The sequence below is a fragment of the Pan troglodytes genome, chromosome 6 (genome assembly GCF_028858775.2).
Source record: "Pan troglodytes isolate AG18354 chromosome 6, NHGRI_mPanTro3-v2.0_pri, whole genome shotgun sequence".
In the NCBI taxonomy this organism is placed as follows: domain Eukaryota; kingdom Metazoa; phylum Chordata; class Mammalia; order Primates; family Hominidae; genus Pan; species Pan troglodytes.
This window is the reverse complement of record NC_072404.2, coordinates 23586614-23613496: the sequence shown is the minus strand read 5'-3', so window position 1 is coordinate 23613496 and position 26883 is coordinate 23586614. Positions and strand designations below refer to the sequence as shown.

The following is a 26883-nucleotide window of genomic DNA, read 5'->3' as shown; positions in this document are numbered from 1 at the left end:
TATTTTTTAAAACCTTTTATTATGAAAAATTTGAACAATGTCAATATTAGGGAGAATATTAAATGAAACCCCACATAGTCAAAATCCATCTTCATCATTTATGCAAATCTGTCATTCTTGATTTAAAATACTTTTTTAATAAATAATATTAGAACTGTGTTTTGAGTATATTTGGACAATGTTTTTTATTTTCTGATTTTCACGTAATATATTGCAAAATTATCTGTTGAAGATGGGTTTTTGTTGTTGTTGTTGTTGTTTTTTGAGACGGAGTTTTGCTCTTGTTGCCCAGGCTGGAGTGCAATGGCACACTCTCGGCTCATCACAACCTCTACCTTCTGGGTTCAAGCTATTCTCCTCCCTCATCCTCCCAAGTAGCTGGGATTACAGGCATGTGCCACCATGCCCAGCTAATTTTGTATTTTTAGTAGAGACAGGGTCTCTCTATGTTGGTCAGGCTGATCTCAAACTCCCGACCTCAGGTGATCCGCCTGCCTCAGCCTCCCAAAGTGCTGGGATTACAGGCGTGAGCCACCGCACCTGGCCTGAAGATGTTTTTAATATGTAGAGAAATAATCACTTGGGAAAACCTTTTGTCTTTATAAAAAGTGCTATTGAATGTATTTTGTCTTACAGTTTGAAAGTCTCTCAAGCATATTGAAACTTCCTGGAAAAAAGACTTTTAATAATATGGATAGAGATTTTTTAGAAAAGAGAAAAAAGGATCTAAATGCATATTTGCAGGTAAGCTCATGTTTACTGTAATCCACAGATTTTCATTTAATATAGCACACAGGTATAGAATGTTTTTCATTTAATATAGCACACAGAATGTTTTTACTGTAATCACAGGGTAGCAACCACTTTTGTGCAGCATGTCAAATGTGACGTGCAGTCTGCTTAGTAATTTGTAAACATTATCTCTGTGTGTATTGATTAACTTAGAAGTTTTCTAGACACTCCATGTTAGGGATTTTGCTTGTTTGTGTTTAGATAAATGCACTTGCCTGTCTTCTCCTGGCTCAAACATTTGAATTTTTTTTTAAAGTGCTAAATGTCTGTGTCATGTATTTACAAGATTCTGAAGAAAAACCACCTTTTCCCAAATCTTTTATCCTAAATGTATCTTTTAGATGTTGATGTATTATATACTTCTTAGCTAATGAACTCAGTATGTCAAAACTTGTTCCATTGAAGGAACCAAGCTAGAATGTTGTTATATTAGCAGTTGTGAAAGCAGTGTTTTGTTTGGGGCTTCCATATAACACTTGAATGTTTTTGTTTGGATTATTTTATGTACTTTATTTCATACCATTTTTATTTAATGTTTTGTTTGTTTTGAGACAGGATCTTGTTCTGTCACCCAGGCTGGAGTGCAGTGATGCAATCATAGCTCACTGTAACTTTGAACTCCTGGGCTCGAGGGATCATCCTGCCTCAGCCTGCTGAGTAGCTAGGACTACAGGTGCATGCCACTGTGCCTGGCTAATTTTTTAAATTTTTTTGTAGAGATGGGGTTTTGCTTTGTTGCCCGGGCTGGTCTTGTATTCCTGGCTGGGGCAATTTTCCCGCCTCAATCTCCAAAAGTGCTGGGGTTACAGGCATGAGCCACCTTGCCCAGCTTATTTAATGTTAACTCTAGAATTGTTATGCAAATAACGTGACAGTTTTCTAACGTGGATCTTCTTAGTATAAGCTATAAGATCTGAAAATAAAATAGTAAATATGTTCAGACAACTTTCACATTAGATACACTTAAAGTCAAAATAGCTGATATAAAGAATATATATACCAAACTGTTAATTGTCATAAAATTATTGGTGACTTTATCCTAACTGTATAATTGGGTTTTTAAAAATATAAATCAATATTTTTTACTATACATTCTTAAAATTTATGAGCTAAAATTATAAACAATGGTAATTTCTAGCATTCTGTCAGTTTAAGATAATCTCTTCTTTTTTTTTTTTTTTTTCTTGTTAGTTACTGTTAGCTCCTGAAATGATGAAGGCATCCCCAGCTTTAGCTCACTATGTGTATGATTTCCTTGAGAACAAAGCTTACAGTAAAGGAAAAGGGGATTTTGCTCGCAAGGTAAGTAAGCAGACCACTGCACTGGATTTCTTTCTAGGTCTGTTTTCTTACTTTGTTTGTAATCAAAGAAAATAAATTTAGATTTGTATGTGTGTTTTAAAACTAGAAAATTTTATTAAGTTCTCCTCGGCATGTTTATCACTATTGATAGGAATATCTACATATAAACTCCTGTCTTGACATGTTGATTATAATTCAGCAGACGCTTGAAAGGAAGAAATAAAAAGTTTGAAATGGTACATTAAGAAAAGTTTGCCTGAGACAAGTCACAAGCTTTTCGTTATCTTTAGAGGGAAATGTTTCATTCTGAGAGAAAATGTCATTTACTTGGAATAATGATAAAAATATTAAACAGGATATGTTCTGAAAGTATGCCTTTTGAATAAAATCATTATTATATAAAATATTTTAAATAATTTAAAATAGGGTTTAAGCCCCATACTTGGAATAAAATCATAAGGCAAGACAGTAAATAAGTGCTTAAATTAGGTAGGATAGCTTAGTGGGTAAGAACACAAGCTTTGAAATCAGGCAGTCTTTTGGTTCAGATCCCTGCTCTACTATTTGCTAGCTGTGACCTTGAGCATGTTACTGAACCTTTGGTACTTCAGTTTACTCAAGAAATGAAGATTTAAATTTCATTAGAGCATTATGTGAATCATGCAATATTCTGTATATTACAGTGCCTGGAAAATAATAAACCTCTGAATAAATGTTTGCTCTTAGTAATAATAGCAATAGGAGCAGGAGGAGCAGTGGGGGAAGCTGGTATTATTTATACCACTCTTTGTATTTTATCACTTTTTATAAGTCTGAAATTATTTCAAAATGAAAATGTAAAAAGAACAAGGACTTTCTCACTGTTCTTTGTCCCCCTAAAAAGACCATCTTTTTAAAAAGATTAAGGAATTCATACAAAATAAGTAAGAATTAACAATTATAGGAAGTTTGGGCCAAGCACAGTGGCTTATGCCTGTAATCCCAGCGCTTTGGGAAGCTGAGGCGGGTGGATTGCTTGGGCCTAAGAGTTCAAGACTAACCCTGGTAACAGCGAGACCCTGTCTCTACAAAAAATAAAAAATACTAGCTGGGCATGGTGGTGCACAGCTATAGTCCCAGATACTCAAGAGGCTGAGGTGGGAGGATTGCTTGAACCTGGGAGGCCAAGGCTTCAGTGAACCATGGTCATGCCACTGCACTCCAGCCTGTGTGAGAGAGCAAGACCCTGTCTCAAAAAAAAAAAAAAAAAAAAAAAAAGGAGTTCATATGATTACTTTAGGATTTTTGATTGTATAGTTTGGTGCAAAAGTAATTGCAGTTTTTGGACATTTAAAACAAATGGCAAAAACCACAATTACCTTTTCACCAACCTAATAACATTTCTAAGTTAGTGTTTTATTTTAATAATAAGTTCTAGGGTGTGGACCTTACAATGGAGGGGAAAAATATATGTTGCTTTTCTGCGTATTTCATGATTGAAGTGATTGAGTTAAATTCCAACTTGGAACAGTTTTATTGTCACTAGAGATGCATTTTAGTGTTCCATGTTTTTTATGTTTATATATCTTTTCTCCTTTAAAGATTATATCCATTTTAAGATAAAGTAATAAATTGATATCAGCTTTTGGAGATAAAAGAAATATTAAAGTACACTTTTTTTTAACCAAACAACAATAGCACATGTGTATGTCCCAACAGTTATACAACACTTTTTTTTCATTTTTTATTTTTTATACTTTAAGTACTTGGATACATGTGCAGAATGTGCAGGTTTGTTACATAGGTATACATGTGCCATGGTGCTTTGCTGCACCCATTAACCTGTGATCTACATTAGGTGTTTCTCCTAATGCTATCCCTCCCCTAGCCCTCAAGCCCCTGACAGGCCCGGTGTATGATGTTTCCCTCCCTGTGTCCATGTGTGAGAACGTGTGGTGTTTGGTTTTCTGTTCTTATGTTAGTTTCCTGAGAATGATGGTTTCCAGCTTTATCCATGTCCCTGTAAAGGACATGAACTCATCCTTTTATATGGTTGCATAATATGCCATGGTGTATATGTGCCACATTTCCTTTATCCAGTCTATCATCAATGGGCATTTGAGTTGGTTCCAAGTCTTTCCTATTTTGAACAGTGCTGCAGTAAACATACGTGTGCATGTGTCTTTACAGTAGAATGATTTATCATCCTTTGGGTATATACCCAGTAATGAGATTACTGGGTCAAATGGTATTTCTGGTTCTAGATCTGTGAGGAATTGCCACACTGTCTTCCACAGTGGTTGAAGTAATTTACACTCCCACCAACAGTGTAAAAGCATTCCTGTATCTCCACATCCTCTCCAGCATCTGTTGTTTCCTGACTTTTTAATGATTGCCATTCTAACTGGTGTGAGATGGTATCTCCTTGTGGTTTGATATGCATTTCTCTAATGACCTGTGATGTTGAGCTTTTTTTCATGTTTGTTGGCTGCATAAATGTCTTCTTTTGAGAAGTGTCTGTTCGTATCATTCGCCCACTTTCTGATGGGGTTGTTTTTTTTCTTGTAAGTTTGTTTCAGTTCTTTGTAGATTCTGGATATGAGCCCTTTGTCAGATGGATAGATTGCAAAAATTTTCTCCCAATCTGTAGGTTCCTACAGTTTATGCTGATGGTAGTTTCTTTTGCTGTACAGAAGCCCTTTAGTTTATTTAGATCCCATTTGTCAATTTTGGCTTCGGTTGCCATTGCTTTTGGTGTTTTAGTCATGAAGTCTTTGCCCATCCCTATGTCCTGGATTGTATTGCCTAGGTTTTCTTCTAGGGTTTTTATGTTTTTTAGGTCTTATGTTTAAGTCTTTAATCCATCTTGAGTTAATTTTTGTATAAGGTGTAAGGAAGGGGGGTCCAGTTTCAGTTTTCTGCCTATGGCTAGCCAGTTTTTCCAACACCATTTATTAAATAGGGAATCCTTTCCCTATTGCTTGTTTTTGTCAGGGTTTTCAAAGATCAGATGGTTGTAGATGTATGGCGTCATTTCTGAGGCCTCCGTTCTGTTCCATTGGTCTATATATCTGTTTTGGTACCAGTACCATGCTGTTTTGACTACTGTAGCTTTGTAGTATAGTTTGAAGTCAGGTAGCATGATGCCTCCAGCTTTGATCTTTTTGCTTAGGATTCTCCTGTCTATATGGGCTCTTTTTACTTCCATATGAAATTTAAAGTAGTTTTTTCTAATTCTGTGAAGAAAGTCAATGGTAGCTTGATGGGGATATCGTTGAATCTATAAATTACTTTGGGCAGTATGGCCATTTTCATGACATTGATTCTTCCTATCCATGAGCATGGAATGTTTTTCCATTTATTTGTGTCCTCTCTTACTTCCTTGAGCAGTAGTTTGTAGTTCTCCTTAAAGATGTCCTTCACATCCCTTGTAAGTTGTATTCCTAGGTATTTTATTCTCTTTGTAGCAGTTGTGAATGGGAGTTCACTCATGATTTGGCTGTTTGTCTATTATTGGTGTATAGGAATGCTTGTGATTTTTGCACATTGATTTTGTATCCTGGGACTTTGCTGAAGTTGCTTATCTGCTTAAGGAGATTTTGGGCTGAGATGATGGGTTTTCTAAATATACAATCATGTCATCTGCAAACAGAGATAATTTGACTTTCTCTCTTCCTATTTGAATACCTTTTCTTTCTTTCTCTTGCCCGATTGTCCAGGCCAGACATCCTTCCAATACTGTGTTGAACAGGAGTGGTGAGAAGAGGGTATCCTTGTGCTGGTTTTTAAAGGGAATGCTTCCAGTTTTTGCCCATTCAGTATGATTGGCTGTGGGTTTGTCATAAATAGCTCTTATTATTTTGAGATACGTCCCATCAATACCTAGTTTATTGAGAGTTTTTAGCATGAAGGGGTGTTGAATTTTGTTGAAGGCCTTTTCTGCATCTATTGAGATAATTATATGGTTTTTGTCATTGGTTCTGTTTATGTGATGGGTGACGTTTATTGATTTGTGTATGTTGAACCAGCCTTGCATCCCAGGGATGAAGCCAACTTGATTGTGGTGGATAAGCTTTTTGATGTGCTGCTGGATTCAGTTTCACATTATTTTATTGAGGATTTTCACATTGATGTTCATCAGGCATATTGGCCTGAAATTTTCTCTTTTTTTGTTGTGTCTCTGACAGGTTTTGGTATCAGGTTGATGCTGGCCTCATAAAATGAGTTAGGGAGGACTCCCTCTTTTTCTGTTGTTTGGAATAGTTTCAGAAGGAACGGTACCAGCTCCTCTGTACCTCTGGTAGAATTTGTACCTCTAGTAGAATTGTACCTCTGGTAGAATTTGGCTGTGAAGCCATCTGGTCCTGGGCTTTTTTTTTCTTTGGTAGGCTATTAATTACTGCCTCAATTTCAGAACTTGTTGGTCTCTTCAGGGATTCGACTTCTTCTTGGTTTAGTCTTGGGAGGGTGGATGTGTCTAGGAATTTATCTGTTTCTTCTAGATTTTCTAGTTTATTTGTGTAGAGTTGTTTATAGTGTCCTCTGATGGTAGTTTGTATTTCTGTGGGATCAGTGGTGATATCCCCTTTATCATTTTTTATCGTGTCTATTTGATTCTTCTCTTTTCTTCTTTATTAGTCTGGCTAGTCCTGTATCTATCTTGTTGATCTTTTCAAAAAAAACCAGCTCCTGGACTCATTGATTTTTTGAAGCGTTTTTCGTGTCTCTATCTCCTTCAGTTCTGCTCTGATCTTAGTTATTTCTTGTCTTCTGCTAGCTTTTGAATTTGTTTGCTCTTGCTTCTCTAGTTTTTTTAATTGCGATGTTAGGGTGTCGATTTTAGATCTTTCCTGCTTTCTCATGGGGGCATTTACTGCTATAAATTTTCCTCTAAACGCTGTTTAGCTGTGTCCCAGAGATTCTGGTGTGTTGCATCTTTGTTCTCATTAGTTTCAAGGAACGTATTTATTTCTACCTTTATTTCGTTATTTACCCAGTGGTCATTCCAGAGCAGATTGTTCAGTTTCCATGTAGTTGTGCTGTTTTGAGTGAGTTTCTTAATCCTGAGTTCTAATTTGATTGCACTGTGGTCTGAGAGACTGTTTGTTATGATTTCCGTTCTTTTGCATTTGCTGAGGAGTGTTTTACTTCCAATTATGTGGTCAATTTTAGAATAAGTGCGATGTGGTGCTGAGAAGAATGTATGTTCTGTTGACTTGGGGTGGAGAGTTCTGTAGATATCTGTTAGGTCCGCTTGGTCCACAGCTGACTTCAAGTCCTGAATATCCTTGTTAATTTTCTGTCTCATTGATCTGTCTAATATTGACAGTAGGGTGTTAAAGTCTTCCACTATTATTGTGTGGGACTCTAAGTCTCTTTGTAGGTCTCTTGCTGTATGAAACTGGGTGCTCCTGTATTGGGTGCATGTATTTAGGATAGTTAGCTCTTGTTGCATTGATCCCATTACCATTATGTAATGCCCTTCTTTTTCCCTTTGTTGGTTTAAAGTCTTTGTTGGTTTAAAGTCTGTTTTATCAGAGACTAAGATTGCAATAGCTGCTTTTTTTTTTTTTTTTTTTTTTTTTTTTTTGCTTTCCATCTACTTGGTAAATATTCCTCCATCCCTTTATTTTGAGCCTATGTGTGTCTTTGCATGTGAGATGGGTCTCCTGAATACAGCACTCCGGTGGGTCTTGACAATTTATCCGAATGCCACTCTGTCTCTTTTCATGGCGGCATTTAGCCCATTTACATTTAAGGTTAATATTGTTATGTGTGAATTTGATCCTGTCATTATGATACTAGCTGGTTATTTTGCCCATTAGTTGATGCAGTTTCTTCATAGTGTCAATGGTGTTTACAATTTGGTATGTTTTTGCAGTGGCTGGTACTGGTTTTTCCTTTCCATGTTTGGTGCTTCCTTTAGGAGCTCTTATAAGGCAGGCCTGGTGGTGACAAAATCTCTCAGCATTTGATTGTTTGTACAGGATTTTATTTCTCCTTTGCTTATGAGGCTTTATTTGGCTGAATATGAAATTCTGGGTTGAAAATTCTTTTCTTTAAGAATGTTGAATATTGGCCCCCACTCTCTTCTGGCTTGTAGGGTTTCTGCAGAGAGATCAGCTGTTAGTCTGATGGGCTTCCCTTCGTGAGTGATCCGACCTTTCTCTCTAGCTGCCTTTTACATTTTTTTCCCTTCATTTCAACCTTGGTGAATCTGACGATTATGTATCTTGGAGTTGCTCTCCTTGAGGAGTATCTTTGTGGTGTTCTCTGTATTTCCTGAATTTGAATGTTGGCCTGCCTTGCTAGGTTGGGGAAGTTCTCCTAGATAATACCCTGAAGAGTGTTTTCCAACTTGGTTCCATTCTCCCCGTCACTTTCAGGTATAGCAATCAAACTTAGGTTTGGTCTTTTCTCATAGTCTCATATTTCTTGGAGGCTTTGTTCGTTTCTTTTCATTCTTTTTTCTCTAATCCTGTCTTCACACTTTATTTCATTAAGTTGATCTTCAATCTCTGATATCCTTTCTTCCACTTAATTGATTCAGCTATTGAGAGTTGTGTATGCTTCACAAAGTTCTCGTGCTGTGTTTTTCAGCTCCATCAGGTCATTTATGATCTTCTCTACATTGGTTATTGTAGTTAGCAATTCAGCTTTTTTTCAAGGTTCTTAGTTTCCTTGCATTGGGTTAGAACATGCTCCTTTAGGTCAGAGGAGTTTGTTATTACCCACCTTCTGAAGCTTACTTCTGTCAGTTTGTCAATCTCATTCTCCATCCAGTTTTGTTCCTTTGCTAGCAAGGAGTTGTGATCCTTTGGAGGAGAAGATGCGTTCTGGTTTCTGGAATTTTCAGCCTTTTTGCACTGGTTTTTCCTCTTCTTCGTGAATTTATCTACCTTTGGTCTTTGATGTTGCTGACCTTCAGATGGGTTTCTGTGTGGATGTCCTTTTTGTTGATGTTGATGCTGTTCCTTTCTGTTTGTTAGTTTTCCTTCTAACAATCAGGCCCCTCTGTGGCAGGTTTGCTGGAGTTTGCTGGAGGCCCACTCCAGACCCTGTTTGCCCGAGTGTCACCAGCAGAGGCTGCAGAGCAGCCAAGATTGCTGCCTGTTCCTTCCTCTGGATGCTTCATCCCAGAGGGGCACTCTCCAGATGCCAGCTGGAGCTCTCCTGTATGAGGTGTCTGTTGACCCCTGATGGGAGGTGTCTCCCAGTAAGGAGGCATGGGGCTCAGGGACCCACATGAGGAGGCAGTCTGTCCTTTAGCAGAGCTTGATCGCTGTGCTGGGAGATCTGCCGCTCTCTTCAGAGCCAGCAGGCAGGAACGTTTAAGCGTGCTGCAACTGCGCCCACAACCGCCCCTTTCACCAGGTGCTCTGTCCCAGGGAGATTGGAGTTTTATCTATAAGCCCCTGTCTGGGGTTGCTGCCTTTCTTTCCTGCCCAGAGGAGGAATCTAGTGAGGCAGTCTGGCTACAGTGCCTTTGCTGAGTTGTGGTGGGCTCCCCCCAGTTCGACCTTCCTTGAGGCTTTGTTTACACTATAAGGAGAAAACCACCTCCTCAAGCCTTAGTGGGGGCCCCTCCCCCCACCAAGCTGGGCGCCCCTCCCCCCACCAAGCTCGAGTGTCCCAGGTGGACTTCATACTGCTGTGCTGGCAGCAAGAATTTCAAGCTAGTGGATCTTATAGCTTGCTGGGCTCCGTGGGGATGGGATCTGCTGAGCTAGACCACTTGGCTTCCTGGCTTCAGCCCTCTTTCCAGGGGAGTGAACGGTTCTGTGTCGGTGGCATTCCAGGCACCACTGGGGTATGAAAAAAACTCCTGCAGCTAGCTTGGTGTCTGTCCAAACGGCCGCCCAGTTTTGTGCTTGAAACCCAGGCCCCTGGTGGCATAGGCACCGGAGGAAATCTGCTGGTCTGTGGGTTGCAAAGACTGTGGGGAAAGCGTAGTATCTGGACCAAAAATCACCATTCCTCAAGGCACAGTCCTTCATGGCTTCCCTTGGCTAGGGAAGGAGTTCCCCGACCCCTTCCACTTCCCGCGTGACGCGACGCCCCACCCTGCTTCAGCTCGCCCTCTGCGGACTGCACCCACTTTCTAACTAGTCCCAGTGAGATGAGCTGGGTACCTCAGTTGGAAATGGAAAAATCACCCACCTTCTGCGTTGATCTCGCTGGGAGCTGCAGACCGGAACTGTTCCTATTTGGCTGTCTTGCCAGCCACTCACTTTTGTTTTTTTAATTAATAATGGCGTCTACCTATCTTTCTGATTCATTTCTGGCAATCCACAATAACACACATTTTTCATAAACCATATTGGTGATAACCAAGGTCATGTTGACCTCTTTAGAATGTCAGAATAATTTTTATGCATATTAAGAATTTGGGGTTTCCAACTTTATTTCCTTTTTGGCTAAATGATAGTTTAATATTTTTTTCCTTAATTATATTTCACTGGAAATTAAATAGCTATTAAAGTAGATCATCTGCAAACATTTTATCAGTGGCTATTCAGAACTTGAGAAATAATACTTTATAACACATTAATTTGGTCACACAATGTATCCTAGCTTTGGAAAATCTGTGAAACAATTTTTAGAAAAAGTAACAGACAGGTAGCCTTTCTCCTTTGTACACAGTATCTTTCTATCCAGTTTTGTATCATGGTGAAGGCATTTTAAGCTATAATTAGAGATCTAAATTTAAGTTAAAATACCATTGTGTATGTTGTTAACAATACAAATAACTCAGCTGGGGTGGTAATTGAATGAATACACAGCATCTGTGTAAGGACAGCTAAGTGTACACTTAGCTGGCAATCTGTAATCTCCTGTGCATGATCATCTGAAAGTTTTTCTTTTTTTCTAAAAATCTACTTTAAAACAAATCTTGTTTTTGGAAATGTTTTCATACAATGATGGGCTTTGCTTTTATGCTTATGAAATTCTGCCTCTTTCATGGTTAACCAACAGAGTCACCTTTAGAGGTTTTTCATTCTTCTTACCCCACTTCCCTCCTAATACAAATGCTTGGGCTTTACCTTTTGGTGGGGAAAACAAACAAACAAAAAAGCTTCAGTACTTCTGGGATGCTACACAGACAACTATTTTTAATTATTAGGAAATTCATTATATAGATTTACTTTCTCTTAGAGTATCAATGGTAGTATAGCCTCATGCCTAGATAAGCATGTGAGCTAGTATTCATTTAACCAATTCATAATAGGTAAACTCAAGTTTCTGCTGTGAAGTGTAAGATATATAAATTTCTAAAATATTTTTGAGGATATCACACTATTTAAACTCAGGTTGGAGATTAAATTGAAATTCATGCCTTTTATGCTTCTGAAATGCTATTTCTTCTGTGAACATTGTAGCTTAATAGCAAGGTGGCAATTTTTTCCCAAGCTGCACATTTTAAATGTTGCATTGTCATGCTTAATGCTTATCTCTCTTTAGAATTCTACGCTATGTTCTCATGACTTAGCTTATTTATATGTTATTACCATTTAAAAGAAAGGCCACAGTGTTGCAAATAATGTCCCGATTGATTTGAACATACTATTCTGGTTGACCAAAAACTACAGTATATAGAATTAGAATTACACATGTGCATGCATGCATGCACGCGCGCGCACACACACACGCACACACACACACACACACACACACACACACACACAAAGAATCATTAGCCAAACGTGAGACTTAACTTCATCTTTTTATCTTTATGTTTCTCTCCACCAGTGGTCATGTTTTTCCAATCCTTATTCAAGCCAGTTTCTGTTCTTTGGTTTTACTCTGGGTTGTACTGTGACAGTCTCTTCTAGGGTTGGATGTTCCGTCAAGCATATCTATGGTACTATTGGCTGAGCTTAAGCCAGGGAGTAACCAACCAAAACTCTCAGCCCTTGTACAGTTATCTTGAAATTCACTTTTTATTAATACGCATTTTACCTCTTCTAGTTTTTCTTGATGGAAGCTATGAAAATAAAATTAGAGTGAAGGAGTTTTGTCTTCTTATCATCTATTAACGTTGCTATGATTCCTAAGCAGTGAGATTCAGTTTTGTTACTGTTATTCATTTTTTTGTTTTTGCGTGAAACATAATTTGTTTTCACTGGTAGCTTTTATGATACTTAACAATTTTTTTTTTTTGGAAAATATTTCTGTAGTTTTGTATGACTTTGGTTTTGTGTCTTTTCTTTGATTTCTTTATTTCTGTTAAAAAATCGCTCAGTCTCATCTGCATCTCTAGTTTGGTTTCTTTAGATGTCTCTTTCTTTATTAATGTAAATTATTTTAATTTTATACCATTTTTGCTTTCTGTCACTCTGAAGATTTTTAATTCCTTTTTATATCTCTGGTCATATTTCCTTTTACAGTCTTCGTATTCCACCTTGCTAAGATAAGATTTACATGTCTGATTTGCAACGTCTCTTTTCCTTCTTTGTAATGAACTTCAAATTTCCTCTGTAGATTTTAATTGCACATATAATGTATTCTAAAATTATTTTAAAAAATAAATCTTAAATACTTATTAGCTATTTCAGTTTTCTGTTTATTTTACCTGTTTTCTGTTCAGTATCTACTCAAAATACCTAACTGTTGCCTTGAACTGTGCCAGAAGTATATAGTGGCTAATTCTAGTTGCATCAATTTCTGTTGTGGAAAACATTTTTTTTTGTTTTACAATTTTGAATGGAAAACTTTTTTTATTCAAAATTTCTTTAATAAGAAGGCAGCCAAAGCTTATATTGATTTTCTAAGAATAACCTCATCTGGCAGATTTTCAAATCATATATATGTATGTGAAAATACTTTTGTTTTTTGTGACAAGGGTCTCACTTTTGCCCAGGCTGGAAGGTATGGAGTGCAGTGACATGATCACGGCTCACTGCAGCCTTGAACTTCTGAGATCAAACCATCCTCTTGCCTCACCTTCCCCAGTAGCTAGGACCACAGGTGTGTACCAACATTACCAATATACCTAGCTTTTTTTTTTTTTTGTAGAGATGGGGTCTCACTGTGTTGCCCAGGCTGGTCTCAAACTCCTGGATTCAAGTGATCCTCCCGCTACACCCTGCCGAAGTGCTGCAATTATAGGCATGAGCCACTGTGCCCAGCTGAAAATACGTTTTTAAGACACACTGAAGACAACATTTCTGTACTTTTAAAATGTAACGACATAATATAGACCAGAAAATTACTGCGTCTTTCCAGTGTTGCACTCTATATTTTCCAAGGCTTGTCATTTGGATAACAACTCTGGTACAATAAAGTCATGGTATAATATCTTTTTTCCCTTTAGATGGACACTTTTGTAAATCCACTTCGCAATTCAATGAGGAATGTTTCAAATGCAGTTAAATCCCTTCCTGATAGCTTGGCAGAGGGAATGACTAAAATGTCAGACAACATGGGCAAAATGTCAGAAAGATTAGGTCAAGACATAAAGCAATCATTTTTTAAGGTAAGAAGACATTTTCAGTAATGTCTAAAGCAAACTATTTTTAAGTCAGTAAGATGTATTGAATTCTGATTGGATTTACCTTAGTCCCTTAACCTTATTTCTTTTCCAAACATTGCTAGACACATAGTCTCATAAAGAATAAAGAACTAAAGAGAAAAATTCTTACCAGAAATGAGTATTGTAAAATCCACTTGCTTGTTAGTCTCTGCTATGGTAGGGTTTTAAAATTCATTTAAAACAAAAACTGAAAATTAGTAAAGTTAACATTCTTTATCTTGTTTTATTTCAGTATGCCATTTTTATCATGAAGTACTATTAAATTTAGTAGCAAACAAATTCTGTCGTGCAGATGAGTTATACTAGTATTCACTCAGGAAGCATAAAGTCTTATTTCTCCTGATTTACATGATAGAATGATTACCAGATCAAAGAGAAGAAAAGTTCATCATTACCATCAATCTCTGGGCTCATACGTTACTGGGTATAGACCTCTGCGTGTCATAGAAGAATTTCACAGGGAGATTTTTTTTTAATTGCATTAACACATAAAGGTACTAGACTGTGTAGTTTGTTGAATTCCTAATTAACATTTTAAAAATCATTTTGACGTAGTTATTTGAAGTTGTAATCAAGGCTATAAAACATATAGGTATTAGAATTTTGTACTTGATAGATTATGCTTGAATGTAGGGGAAATGTATATAAACAGGTTTTCTTTAATCTAAGGGCCACTCCTAAAATTGTGTAAATCATACTTTTCTGTTAATTCTCATACTTTCTCTGATGCCTCATTTTTATTTCTATTTGTGAGGAAGTATACTAACACTGAAATCAGTATTGTTCAGTCGCACTTCTGCTATTCATTACTCATATGAATTTGTACAAAAGTCACTGAAGTTTTCTAGGCCTCTTGTCATCACCAATAACTTGAGATGGTCTTGACAATCCTTGTGCTGACAAATGATTTTCAGCTAATACTGATCTTTCTGTCCTTCTTTCCATCTAACATTTTGTTAATTTCTTAAACATATTAACATACTATATCAAAAGCTCTTTATGGTAAAAAGAAAGAAGATTGGAACTCTGTTCCCTGGCAGTACTACTAACTACAGATGTGCATCACTTAACAACAGGGATATGTTCTGAGAAATGTGTCACTGGGCGATTTCATCATCTGGGAGCATCATAGAGTGAACTTACACAAACCTAGATGGTATGTGTAAGTTCCACAAACCTACTTCTCACCTAGGCTATGTAGTATTGCCTATTGCTCCTAGGCTACTAACCTTTACAGTATGCTACTGTACTGAATACTGTAGGCATTTTAACACAATGGTACACAAATGTGTATCTAAATATATCGACACAGAAAAAATGCAGTAAAAATATAGTATTACAGTCTTATGGGACCACTGTGGTATTGTTGAATAAAACATCATTATGCGATGCATGACTTTTTGGCTTTCAAGTCATTTGACCTTTCTTAGCTTTGAATTCTTCTAAAAAATATGGGAGTTTGACTGACTAATTTTTCTTTCTAACTCAAAAGTCATGTATTTTGTAAAGGAGAAAACCCTTTTAGTAATGAAATAATTACCCTTTATATTTGGTTCCAAATTTTAGATTGTTAAATTTGGCTTATATATTGTACCAAAAGTCAGATCAAATGCTGATACTCATTTAGGTTTATGATTGTGTTGTGTTCTTTCACTGTCTGCTTTAGTGTGTTTACTTTGTGGGTTTGGTTTTATTTTTAGGTGCCTCCTTTAATTCCTAAGACTGATGCAGACCCTGAACATCGCCGAGTTTCGGCTCAACTTGATGATAATGTGAGTTAATTTTATTCTTGGTAGTATTTAGTTTAAGTCGTACTTGGCGTATCTTTTTAACTTTTTAATGAAGTGTTCTATGTATCATTAATGTGCACATATTATAAATGTTAAGCTTGATGAATTCTTACAAACTGAACATGCCCATGTAATCAACACTCTAATCAAAAAATAAGATTATCACTACTCCAGAAAAGCCCTTCATCCTCTGTTCCTGTTAGGACCTTCTCCTCCACCAAGGACCATCACTATCCTAACGTCTACTCTGCTTTTATACTTTGTATATATGAAACTGTAAGGTACGTATTCCATGAAGTCTGACTTTTTTTTGCTCAACATTGTGATGTTCTTCCATGTGGTTTTGTATGATTTTAGTTCCTTCATTCTTGTGGCTTTATAGTATTCCATTTTGTAAATATAGTACAATCTATTTGTTATATCATGAATAATACTTCTATGAACATTCGTACATGTCTGTACATGTTTCTATTGGATCTATACTTAGGAATGAAATTGCTGTATCAGGATATATATATAAGTTCAGTTTTAGTAGATACTGCCAAGTACTTTTTCAAATTATTTGTACCACTTACATTGCCATCAACAGTACATGAGAATTCCAGTGTTCTACATCCTGCCAGTACTCAGTATTTTGTTTTTTTAATTTTAGCCATTCTGGTGGTTATATTTCATGCAAATTTGCGTTTCTGTGATAACTGTTGAAATGTTACACACCTTTTTATATGTTTATTGGCCATTTGAATGTTCTGTCTTACGTGTCTGTCAAGACCTTTTGTCATTTTTCTGTTGGCTTAGCTTAGTTCTTAGCTATCTTAGTTCTTTTGATTAGTAGGAGTGCTTTATGTAATCTGAATGTGAGTTGTTTGTCAGATATATGTAATACATTGTCTTCTCTCTAGGTTTCTTTCTTGTGCTATATATGTAATCTGTGCCTATTGCAGGGTCACAGAGATGTCCTATAATTTTCTTTAAAAACATTTTTTGTTTTACTGTAACAACATTTAAGTTTGCAGTTCATCTGGGATTGATTTTTGTATATGGATTGAAGTATGGGTCCAGTTGATCCAAGCACCATTTACTGAAAAGGCCATCTTTTCCCCACTGTGCTGTTTCTCCCTTATCACAAATCAGGTTACCATATATGTTTGGATCTGTTTTATTCTGTTCTATTAGGCAGATTTATTTTAAGGTTGTAATTATCTCCTTTCTGTTTCTAATCGAATTTGTTTATAATCAACTGTCTTAATCAAAAATAATATTTTCATTTGCTTTTTCAAGATTATTTTAGGATGTTTATTATGTTTATTGATGGTATAATATCCATAACATTGTACCTTTGGTATGTGGTTTTTACAGTTTAGCTATTTATTAGATTTTCATATGGCACCAAACTCGTAGGAATATACCTGATCAGAGAATACAGAAGTTTTTATTCTGTCTCAGTAATGAAATGGGTCTCCCTCTCCCTACTGGTTTTGATTAAGCTGTATGATTTCAGTTTTTGAAATGGAAGGTGCACTAAGGAAATGTTTGTAACATGACAGTGAAAAATGTATAACTCATGCTTTCTTGCCAGTATTTAAATTACAGTGTTGATGAGGAAATAATTGGAAACAGTTTCTCAGTGATGAAAGAATTATAAAGTTACTAACAATTATATGTGGTACTAAATCTGTACCTGCTTTTTATTTTTTACGTATTTTTTGGCATCAAAGCATTCCGATCGTCTTCCTTTTTACCTTAGTGGTTGTATACTTAGTGGTTGTATACTCCCATAATACTGACTTTTATTTGCTAAAAGCTAAAAGAAAATTCTAGTAATTTAGTAAACTATGCCTTTTGTAATGTGAATTTAGTTGTGTGATGGATTGAACTTCAGCATCTTTTTCCTGAAAGTACATAAATACATACAATTTACTAACTGAGCAAAATACATTATTCTGTATCATTCATGTTTTCTTCTATTAAATATATGGAGATGTTGAGAATATCTTATTCTTGTGAAAAAGATGCATCAGAAAATAGACAAAGGGTCTAGCATTTGCCTTATCAAACTCATACAGTCTCTTCCAATAGTAAGAACCAAATCATCTTTTCCTAGGACCATCATGAATCTACTTTGCCTTGAAAATGTTAAAATTTATTCATTTTATATAGCCTTAAAATTTATTCATTATTGTGGGGCTATGAAGTTCTGTATTCTGTCAGAATGACTACTAGAAATATTTTTTCTACATTAGAATTTAATGTCAAGTTACGAAGGCTAAAATGTAACTTGTTCTCTGACTTGTGAAATATCAATCATTTCGTAAAAGCAACAAAAGTAACAATTCATAGTAGATAGCTAACTCAAACTTATTCTTATTTCTTATATTTTGTCAGGTGGATGACAATATTCCACTTAGGGTAATGCTGCTTCTCATGGATGAAGTATTCGACTTAAAAGAAAGAAATCAGTGGTTGCGAAGGAATATCAAAAACCTACTTCAACAGCTTATTAGAGCTACATATGGCGATACTATTAATAGGTAGCACTCTTTCCTCCTCGCTTTTAATCTGATCTTACTTAGCTATTAAACTCTTACTTCTGGAAGTAGATTGCTCAACCTTTGTAGGAGAATTTTTTTCTCTGGGCCTTTTAAGAACATCATTAAAGCAGTCTGTTGCTCTCAGGGATAATTTACATCCAGATTAAGTTGCTTGCTCTATGAAAGTCACGTTTATTTTTTTCACCTTCTAAAATTTTAACCTTACTCATTTACATTAATTTACTTTCAGAAAAATAGTTGACCATGTTGACTGGATGACTTCACCTGAACAAGTAGCCGACTCAGTGAAACGTTTCAGGTATATCTTAAGACACAGTCACTTCTTTCAGGTAGTACAGAGTTTAGCATTGTTATCACTAATTAACTTTCATTGCTTTTGTTTCCTTTCTGGACATAAAGTTGGTTTAGTTATCATTGATGAGCAAAAAAGACTTCCAAGAATTATACTAAACATTTGTCTTATGAACCTATTGATCTTTGTTTCTTTAAAACCAGAATAGGAAAAGTAAGAAGAAAGATCTTTCAAATGATAGGCTACATTTTATCACAGTACCATGGCTGTAAGATAATTGAAATATTCACCTAAAAATGATACGGTTGTATCATCAAATATCTAGTTTTGGGGATTAGTTTTTCTCAGTTGTATTTTCTAACCTTCATTTTAAATGAAATTGTTTTAAGTAAGTCTCTCTGGCTATGTTCTAATTTTTTATTAAATATTGGAACCTCTACAAGGAACAAAAATTAAGTAGATACCCTACTTCATATTTCTTTCTACAAAAAACACTGAGCGCCTCCTCTGTGCCTAGCACTCAGCCCATTGCTGAGATAAGATGCAGTCCCTTGAGGAAAGTACAGATAGTAGAGAAATAAACCTCTTTTCTGAAAGTGAAGATAAGCAATGCGTAAAAATTCATGGCATCACGTATTTTGAAGGGAAGGAAAGGAAGCAAGAAGGGAACTATCAGTATTGAACACTAAGTTCTTGGCACTGTGCACAGTACTTTATGTATGCTTTCTGATTTTATGCCATTTTTCGAGGTAGGTATTTTTGTCTCTATTTTGTTATAAGGAAATTGAGGATTAGAGAAGTTGAATAGGCTCTCAGGCTACAAAGTGGGGAATCTGGTTTCTCTAATCTGAAGCTAAGTTTCTTCCCACTGTACCACACTGTTTCCAAAACTTGGACTAGCTGCCCTGGCATGTTCATTTTATTTGAGGGTAGGTAAATGATGTTCCTCTGGAGTGGTAATTCTCAGCTTTGGCTGTTCATTGGAATCACCTGTAGAGCTTTAAAAATTACTAATGCCTAGATCCCATGTCCAGGGAGTCTGACTTAATTAATCCAATGAAAGGCCTGAACATTAAGAGCCTGTAAAGCTCTCAGGTTCTTCTAATGTGTAAAGTTAAGAACAGCTGCTCTGGGGAGTCTTGCCCTTACACCAAATTCCCAGATGAAAGCTTAGTTTTTGTGCTCAGTCCCTGCCTTCAGACCAAGAATTAGGGAACAGGAGTAAAGCACACTGAAAGTTAAGAAGAATGGGTTGTTTTACTTGTGAAAGGACCATTATAGTCAATCCATCTGTAAGTCGTGGGCTTAGAATTTAGTATTATGTAGGCTTAATTATAAGAGGAGTGGGATGGCATAACTGAAGGAGATAGCTATTAAACTCTAAGGCATTGAGATTCAAGATATTGTAGGGTTGCATTTGGATGAGATGTTCAATCAGCAGATGCCCACTTTGAGTTTAAATGGCTGTGATATAGTCATCTACATATTCCATTTTGCTGTCTTCATTAGTGTTTATGAACTGCATTGGTGCAGACTTTATCTGGTATTTTTCTTGTGTTCGTTTTTTTTGAACCCCTAAAATTGAACCCTACACTTAGTTGATCTTTGTTGAATATCATTATAGCTATATATTATTATTCAGAAACTTTTCTTTCTGTTCACATTTGTATTTTCTGTAGAAATTTGAAATAATTTTATCAACTTGTATCATTAGAAAATGAAAATGTTTACAACATGTATTTAATCTTCTCAAATAGAGATGCATTTTGGCCAAATGGCATTTTAGCAGAGGCTGTTCCATGCAGAGATAAAAGTATTCGAATGAGAACAAGAGTAGCAGGAAAAACGAAATTACTTGCAATTATGCCAGGTGAGTGAGCATGTATAGTTAAAAATCTTTATAATTTGTCATTCTTCTGAATTTTTAGCATTCATCATGCCAGTGTAACTGCCTTTTGATTATAACAACTACCTTTTGATGGCTTAATACATATCAGGCACTGTACTAGGCATTTCTCATATGTTCTTAATCAGTCCTCATGACAGTACTGTAAAGCTAAGGACTGTTAACATCACCGCTTTATATGTGAGGAAACGGAAGCTCAGAGAGGTTAAATAACCTATCCAAGGTTTATAGCTACTAAGCAACAGTTGGTATTCTGACTTGGCTTTAAGTGATGTGAAAGCTTATGCTTTTAGCCACTTCGCTCTGCTGCCTTGAAACATATTGGGAGTTAAGTTAAATAAATAAAATACATGACAGGTGAAAGGGCTAATAAAATATAAAGTATGAATTTTTCAGGAAGAATATTTGTTGTACTTAGGAAAACAAGTTATTTCAAAAACTCCATTTACATAGAAAGAACTGATTGGCTGATTATTAATCTTTATTACTTAAAATACAATCCCAAACAAAGGATACTTAGTAGCATTTTGTTGGTCTGATTTTAGTTGCTTCATTAGGGTATAGCTATCTCACTACCTTAGATTTACTTTTTCTCGTTTTTCTTCTTTCAATCAGAGAAGTTACATAATGTAAAAAGCAATTTAATGCGGCTGGGAGGTGGTGATGGTTGTTTTGCCCTTTGTTAATGAGTATCTTTGAAAATGCCTGCATGTCCTTTCTCTGTATTTTAATTCTGGATGTAGAGAATGAACAGACATATTTGTACATTCTTTAATATCACACAATACCAATTTTTTTCTCTAATTTTGTTTTCTTACGTGTATTTTCTCTATAAATTTTAATGACCAGCCTTCTCTTCTGTCAATTAAATTAAAAATTTGCCACAATTTTAATTCTTACCTATATACCGTTTCATTTGCTGATAAAAAAGCAAATTATAGAAATAACATTTTAGAAAAATAAGAAACAATTGCTTAGGATATTATTTAATATACTATTATAGTAAACCTGATTGTGCTATATGGACTGACTCAGTTATGTAGCTGGAAGAAATCTTTATTCACTAAATATTTATTGAAAGTTATTATGTGCCAGGTGCTGTTCTTTGCACTTATGTTTGCCTTCTTGGAGCTTACTTTCCAGTAGAAATAGAGAGACTCAAAAACACACAGAACAAATAAATGGAACGTAGTTTGTTAGATAAGTGGTAAGTACTAAAGAGAAAGATACTGCAGGAAAATGGAATAGATAGTGTCAGATGAGTTGCAGTTTTAGATGGGGTGGCCAGGGCAGGCCTCACTGAGATGATGGTGGTGGTGTGAAGATCTGAAGGAAGTGAGGGTAAATATGAAAGTATATAAATTTATATATACATAATCCTTGCCTATTTTTTAGTAAATTCTCAAAATTTTTGCTTTAAATTATATCGTACCCCTAGTTAGATATAGACTTTTTGGAAATTGCATGTTTCTTTCCAAAGCAGCAAAATAATATCTATATTATCAGTATTATGAATAATTGTTTGTAATTATGAATAAGAATATGAATAATTAATAATCATACATGTTGGTCTCATAACTTGGTGTTATTTATGATTAAACACCAAATTTGCTCACTCTTAGTCACAGCACCATCGGTTTTCTATTTTCTTTGCTTTCTTCACTTTGAATTTAAATAAAATTCAACCAAACTTGTAGTATCCCTATTTCTTGAACATGCTTTGTTATTCTAGTTACTGCTTATTTGCTCATTCATGTTCTTTTCACCAAGGCTAATCCTTCATCTCATTGCACCTATCAAAATCCTGCCCAAGTAGAAAGTCTCCTTTACCTGCCACTTCCTTAAAGGGAACTTTTCTTTGTTATCGCATCTGGAAGTCTCCCCACTACCAATATTGTTATACTTTTAGCATTTTTATGGTATAGTTACTATGCCAGGGGTTTTTGTAGATCAGGGATTAATTTTTTTTTTTTTCCTGTGTTCCAATGAAACTTTATTCACCATCATGGATTAGTTTGTTTCCTTACAGCATTTGTCACTATTCATTAGGCATACTAAGAATATTGGTATAATATTACAAAGTTTACAGATCACTTTTTACATTATTTCATTAAAGACTTATAAATCCTTATAAGGATGTTATTATAAATCCTCCTTTTCAGATGAGAAAAGAGAGTCAGGGTGGTGGGTAAGTATCACATGGGTATTAAGGGACATGTTTGTAATCATAGTTTGGGATCTTTGAGACTGTTTTTTATTTTTTATCTCTTACACCTGTGCTATATTGTCTCCCAGTAGCTTTTGCATTAAGTGCGTAAATAGATGCATGCATGCAAAGACGCATATTAAGTTTCAGCTATAGTACATAGCTGAAATGCATTAACTGGTTACCTACTGTTGATCAGTTACTCTGCTGTGTACCTTAATTTAAGAACATTTAAGAGTTTAGGCCTTGTGTTTCCTTTGAATAATTATGTGTATTTTCCCCCACTTCATTTAGATGAGCTGAAGCACATTATTGGGGCTGAGACAACACGGAAAGGTATTCTTCGTGTTTTTGAAATGTTTCAGCACAACCAATTAAATAGGAGAATGGTTTATGTCTTCTTGGAAGGCTTTTTAGAAACCTTATTTCCACAGTATAAATTCCGTGAACTTTTCAACAAACTGCATTCACGGTCAAAGCAGATGCAGAAATATAAACAGAAACTTCAAACTACTCAAGCGCCTTCTTTGCAGAAAAGGTGACACTCCACTCTATGAAGCTGGTGTTCATTTTGTCCAGGACTAATGGTATGGACAGATCTTCTGGGGCTTAACTCAAATACTGTTGTGTCTGCACCAGTCTTTTAGTGTCTCAAAATAGATTATTAATACATCCATAAGTCTGTGGTTCTTCTCATTCTCATCTATAATCCACCACTACCAAGAGAGATTTCTGTGTCTTAAATGATTTGGTGCATATTTTGCAACATTGAGAGAAAACTGCCCCCATCTCAAGCAAGAATGGCGTTGGTTTCTTCCATTTCAAACTAATCAGCGTTCTCCAGCAATGACAAAGTGCCAGAGTGTATATATGAAAGCTAAGGAAAGCACAAAACAATGGTTCAGAGATAAATTGGCTAATTTGTTTAACAGTTGGAGACTGTGCAATGTACGATTTGGAGGAGTTTGTTTGGCATAATGATTTTGTAGGTCTGTCAGCATTTTGATATATTGTGGATTAGCCAGGTGAATGATCTTTGAAACATCTCTTTCAGGTCTGGAGAAAGAGACAGAATGCCCTTAAAGTGTGAAATAACCTTATACCTGAATTACAGTTTTGTGATATAAAATAAAGCTGAGTATAAAATAAAACCAATCAAACACAGAATTTGATTGGATTTGTTATTCATTGGTATACAACAATTTTTATTCTTATGTGTGCTTTAAGGGCTGTGTTTTGCTCTTATGGTACTCAATTTTATGTTTCCTTTTGGCATTCTTTGTGCAAAAAGAAGCATGTGGTGGCTCTCATTTAAATTTCAAAATTATTAGTTTTATCTTTAACAGATTACTGATTATACAGAAGATATAATTTATTGGAAGAACTGCCAAATACATTTTGTCCTTCTAAAAATATGGAAATTTAAATAGTAGTCTGGAAAGTTACCATATGATAATTTTTAATTGTGTGATCTAGACATGCCTTAGGTAACTGCAGAAATAGCAAATTAAATGATGAATGAGCTTATTAGTCATAGTAAACATACAAATTCCTAATTCTATGACAGTGTACATATATGAAAATAAATGATGAAAAAAGAACTATAATATTTTTAAAAATATGCTTTTATTTATATTTCACATAATGTAAAATTCTACAAAATAAAGCTAGTAGGCAAGACCCCTCAGTGTATACCTTTAAACCCATAAATTAATTTTATATCAATAAAATAAAACACTTTCTCTAGTTTTGGAGCTTCTGTATTTCCTATAGTTTTCTGACTGTCCATTTTATCCATCTTAGAAGTATTCACATCCCTTCTATGCAGGATTTCTGCATAGTTTTAAATACTTTCATTGTCTAAGGGTTTGGGTGTGTCAGCTTTTTTTGTTTTAAAAATATTTAACACTAAAACCTTAAAATAATGAAGCTACTTATCAGACCACTGAGCCAAGATCCTGGTATTAAAACAAAGTCTGGGTGCTTAAGATAAAGGGACAGAGTATTGGTATCCCAGTTATTTGGGAGCTTTAAGATTGGAACAAGATATCACTGTCTTGTTTTCACTTAGATGCTACTTACAAAGTGAGGGTTATTAACAGAATAAAGCCTTCCTTTAAAGCTTTATAATAATCATATTTATTAATAATGCTGTTGTGCATACTTATAGTATGCATATATTCAGCATATGTTGCATGTCTTCAGAATTACATAAAATGAAATCCCTTTCATTGCAACTTGCAAGTGAGAAAAGATCCTTAGTGGCTCTGGTGGAAGAAATAGTATTTCTTCTTCTCAGGGTGTCTCCCTGCCTTGGCCCCTCCCTGAGCCCCAGGCTTTAAAAGTGAAGATGTTTGAAACATGAAACATGTCTGTAGGAACATCAGCATGGCCATAAGTGCAATGATTTTCATATATGCCTCTGCCCATTTCAAGTATATTTTTGACATGAATAAATCTGACAGTATACAGAATAATTCATGTAAGACCCTAACGTGTACATGTGAAAAAGCATTTCTATATAATGTGAGGAGCACTGGCCATCAATCAGGGAAATAAAGGTCATGTAATATTGCAAATTTTCAAAATAGAGCCCTGCAAGATAACTGCAATCATACCAAAAACTATTTGAGTAAATGGATTTTTAAAGTAATTTTTGTTTAGAAGAGTTTATATTTCAGAAGCAGAAAATGTCAAATGATAGTCTTTGTAAATGGTGGTGCACCTTCTCTATGCACATCTGTCTTTTACATCAGAAAGAGCTGTGGTCATGCTAAAATTAGAGATAACTTTTTGAATGACTTGGTCAAGCTGTGTGTAAAATATTTAACCATAAGTCAAGTACAGTGTACTATGTTTAATAAAGTTACATTTAATGCATTTATTGCATATATGAATATATACATGAAGAGGCTTTATGTCTTCTGGTATTTGATTTTGAATGTTTTTTAAGTCAGTGGTGCCTTTAGGCAAGAACTTTCGAAATTAATCATTCTTTGTGTTTTCTGATTTTTCAGGTAACATGTACACTATTTAGAAACCATCATAGTTTATTCACCTTAAAAAATTGATTGTATTATTTAAATATATCACTTAGATGGGCATTTCCTATAATTAGGATATTCCAAATAGTTGCTGAAATCAATTGTGCCATTGACCAATGGATGCACTTGGTTAGCCTTAATTTTTTAAAAAAACAAAACAAAAACTTTCTTGAATATTTCAGTTTGTTCATTTTAAGTTTGTGCTGCTGGTATTTGGGAAGAAAAATCAAACAGTTAAGTGCTACCAGAAAGTGTACCAATTTTTATAAAAATTAAGAATGATATAAATTTCACAATCTAAAATTTTAATTTTGTGCAATATTTTCATTTAATGCATGTGTATTTGAGTAATTGTAAGATAAATAAATTTTTAATTTTTTGAGATGTAGCTTAAACTGTCTTCTTAATCCAACAACTTACATTCCGTTGTTGCTGCATCCTTTTATTTAAGGACTTGTTTTAAAAGTCTTTTTGTCACTCCTTGGAAAATTCTTTTATTAGTAGTAAATTTTGCTTTTAGGAGCATGGCTCCTGTATTACAAGGGAAAAAATATAAAGAGCACATTTTAGGATTATAATTGTTAAAAGATAATGTGTGCATATCATTGTACAGTAAGTGTCAACTGTGTGCCTAACTGTTCTATCAATACTTTCTTTCTTTAACAAAGAAGAAACAACAATCAGAATGTCAGTTATTTTTATCCAACTAAAAGGATTAAAAAATTTATTTGGTTTGTGTTCTGTCCATTAGAAAATACTAATAAAGTATTAACAAACATTTTTGTTGAGTTCATTTAATAGTAATGTATTTTTGTTACTTTTAAGATGCTTGCTCAGTAGTCTTATTTTTAGTATCTGTTTGTATTTTCTTTTCTTTTAGATATCAACCAATTCAAGTTCCAGGTTGATAGATGAGTGCTTGAGTGATTACTGACTTAAATGGACTGAATTTAACTTTTTCTTTTACGGGGCAAATAATTTACACCACAGTGTTAAAGAAACTTTATACTTACTCATCATATAAAATTATAAAGTATTTTCCCACAGATGAAAAGATTTATAATTAGTAATCCATTTTATTTGATCTCATTTTAAATTCATATTTTGGCTAATATTTTAGATTTTGCCATTCTAAAAGTAGATTGGTCATAATATTTGCATCTTTCTTGGAGCTGTATCAACAGACTTCTAAGGCCTCAGATGTGATAACTTCTAGCCCATCAGGGATTGGCATAATGTTTCTTAAAATGCATATGGTAAAATATTGTTCCCTATAAGATGTTCCTGAGGGAGAAGTTTTATACTTTTATGTAACTTATACAGGACTATCTGTAATATGAATCAAAAAGCAAAAATGTTCCTTCATAATTCAAATGATTATATCAAAAATTTTGAGACATTCCATAAGAAACCTGTTTAATTTTGCTTACCTAATTTCCTAAACTTAGTTAACCACAGAATCTTTTGTCATGAACAGCTTGAGGATG

The 26883-nt window shown here is 35.0% G+C and overlaps 1 protein-coding gene across 13 annotated transcripts in view; it reads left to right on the top strand.

Moving 5' to 3' along the window:
- The window catches only part of SNX13 (sorting nexin 13), a 148024-nt gene extending 123926 nt beyond the window's left edge, over window positions 1-24098 (top strand). For all 13 annotated transcript variants that reach the window (XM_063814063.1, XM_016957120.4, XM_518985.8 and 10 more), the window contains 8 exons: window positions 637-744; window positions 1984-2094; window positions 13388-13549; window positions 15307-15378; window positions 17782-17927; window positions 18178-18246; window positions 19998-20110; window positions 22647-24098. In XM_063814063.1, coding sequence (XP_063670133.1) covers window positions 637-744; window positions 1984-2094; window positions 13388-13549; window positions 15307-15378; window positions 17782-17927; window positions 18178-18246; window positions 19998-20110; window positions 22647-22894 — 1029 coding nt within the window. In that variant the 3' untranslated portion in view covers window positions 22895-24098. The remainder of the gene's footprint in view (window positions 1-636; window positions 745-1983; window positions 2095-13387; window positions 13550-15306; window positions 15379-17781; window positions 17928-18177; window positions 18247-19997; window positions 20111-22646) is intronic.
- The last annotated feature ends 2785 nt before the right edge of the window (window positions 24099-26883 follow it).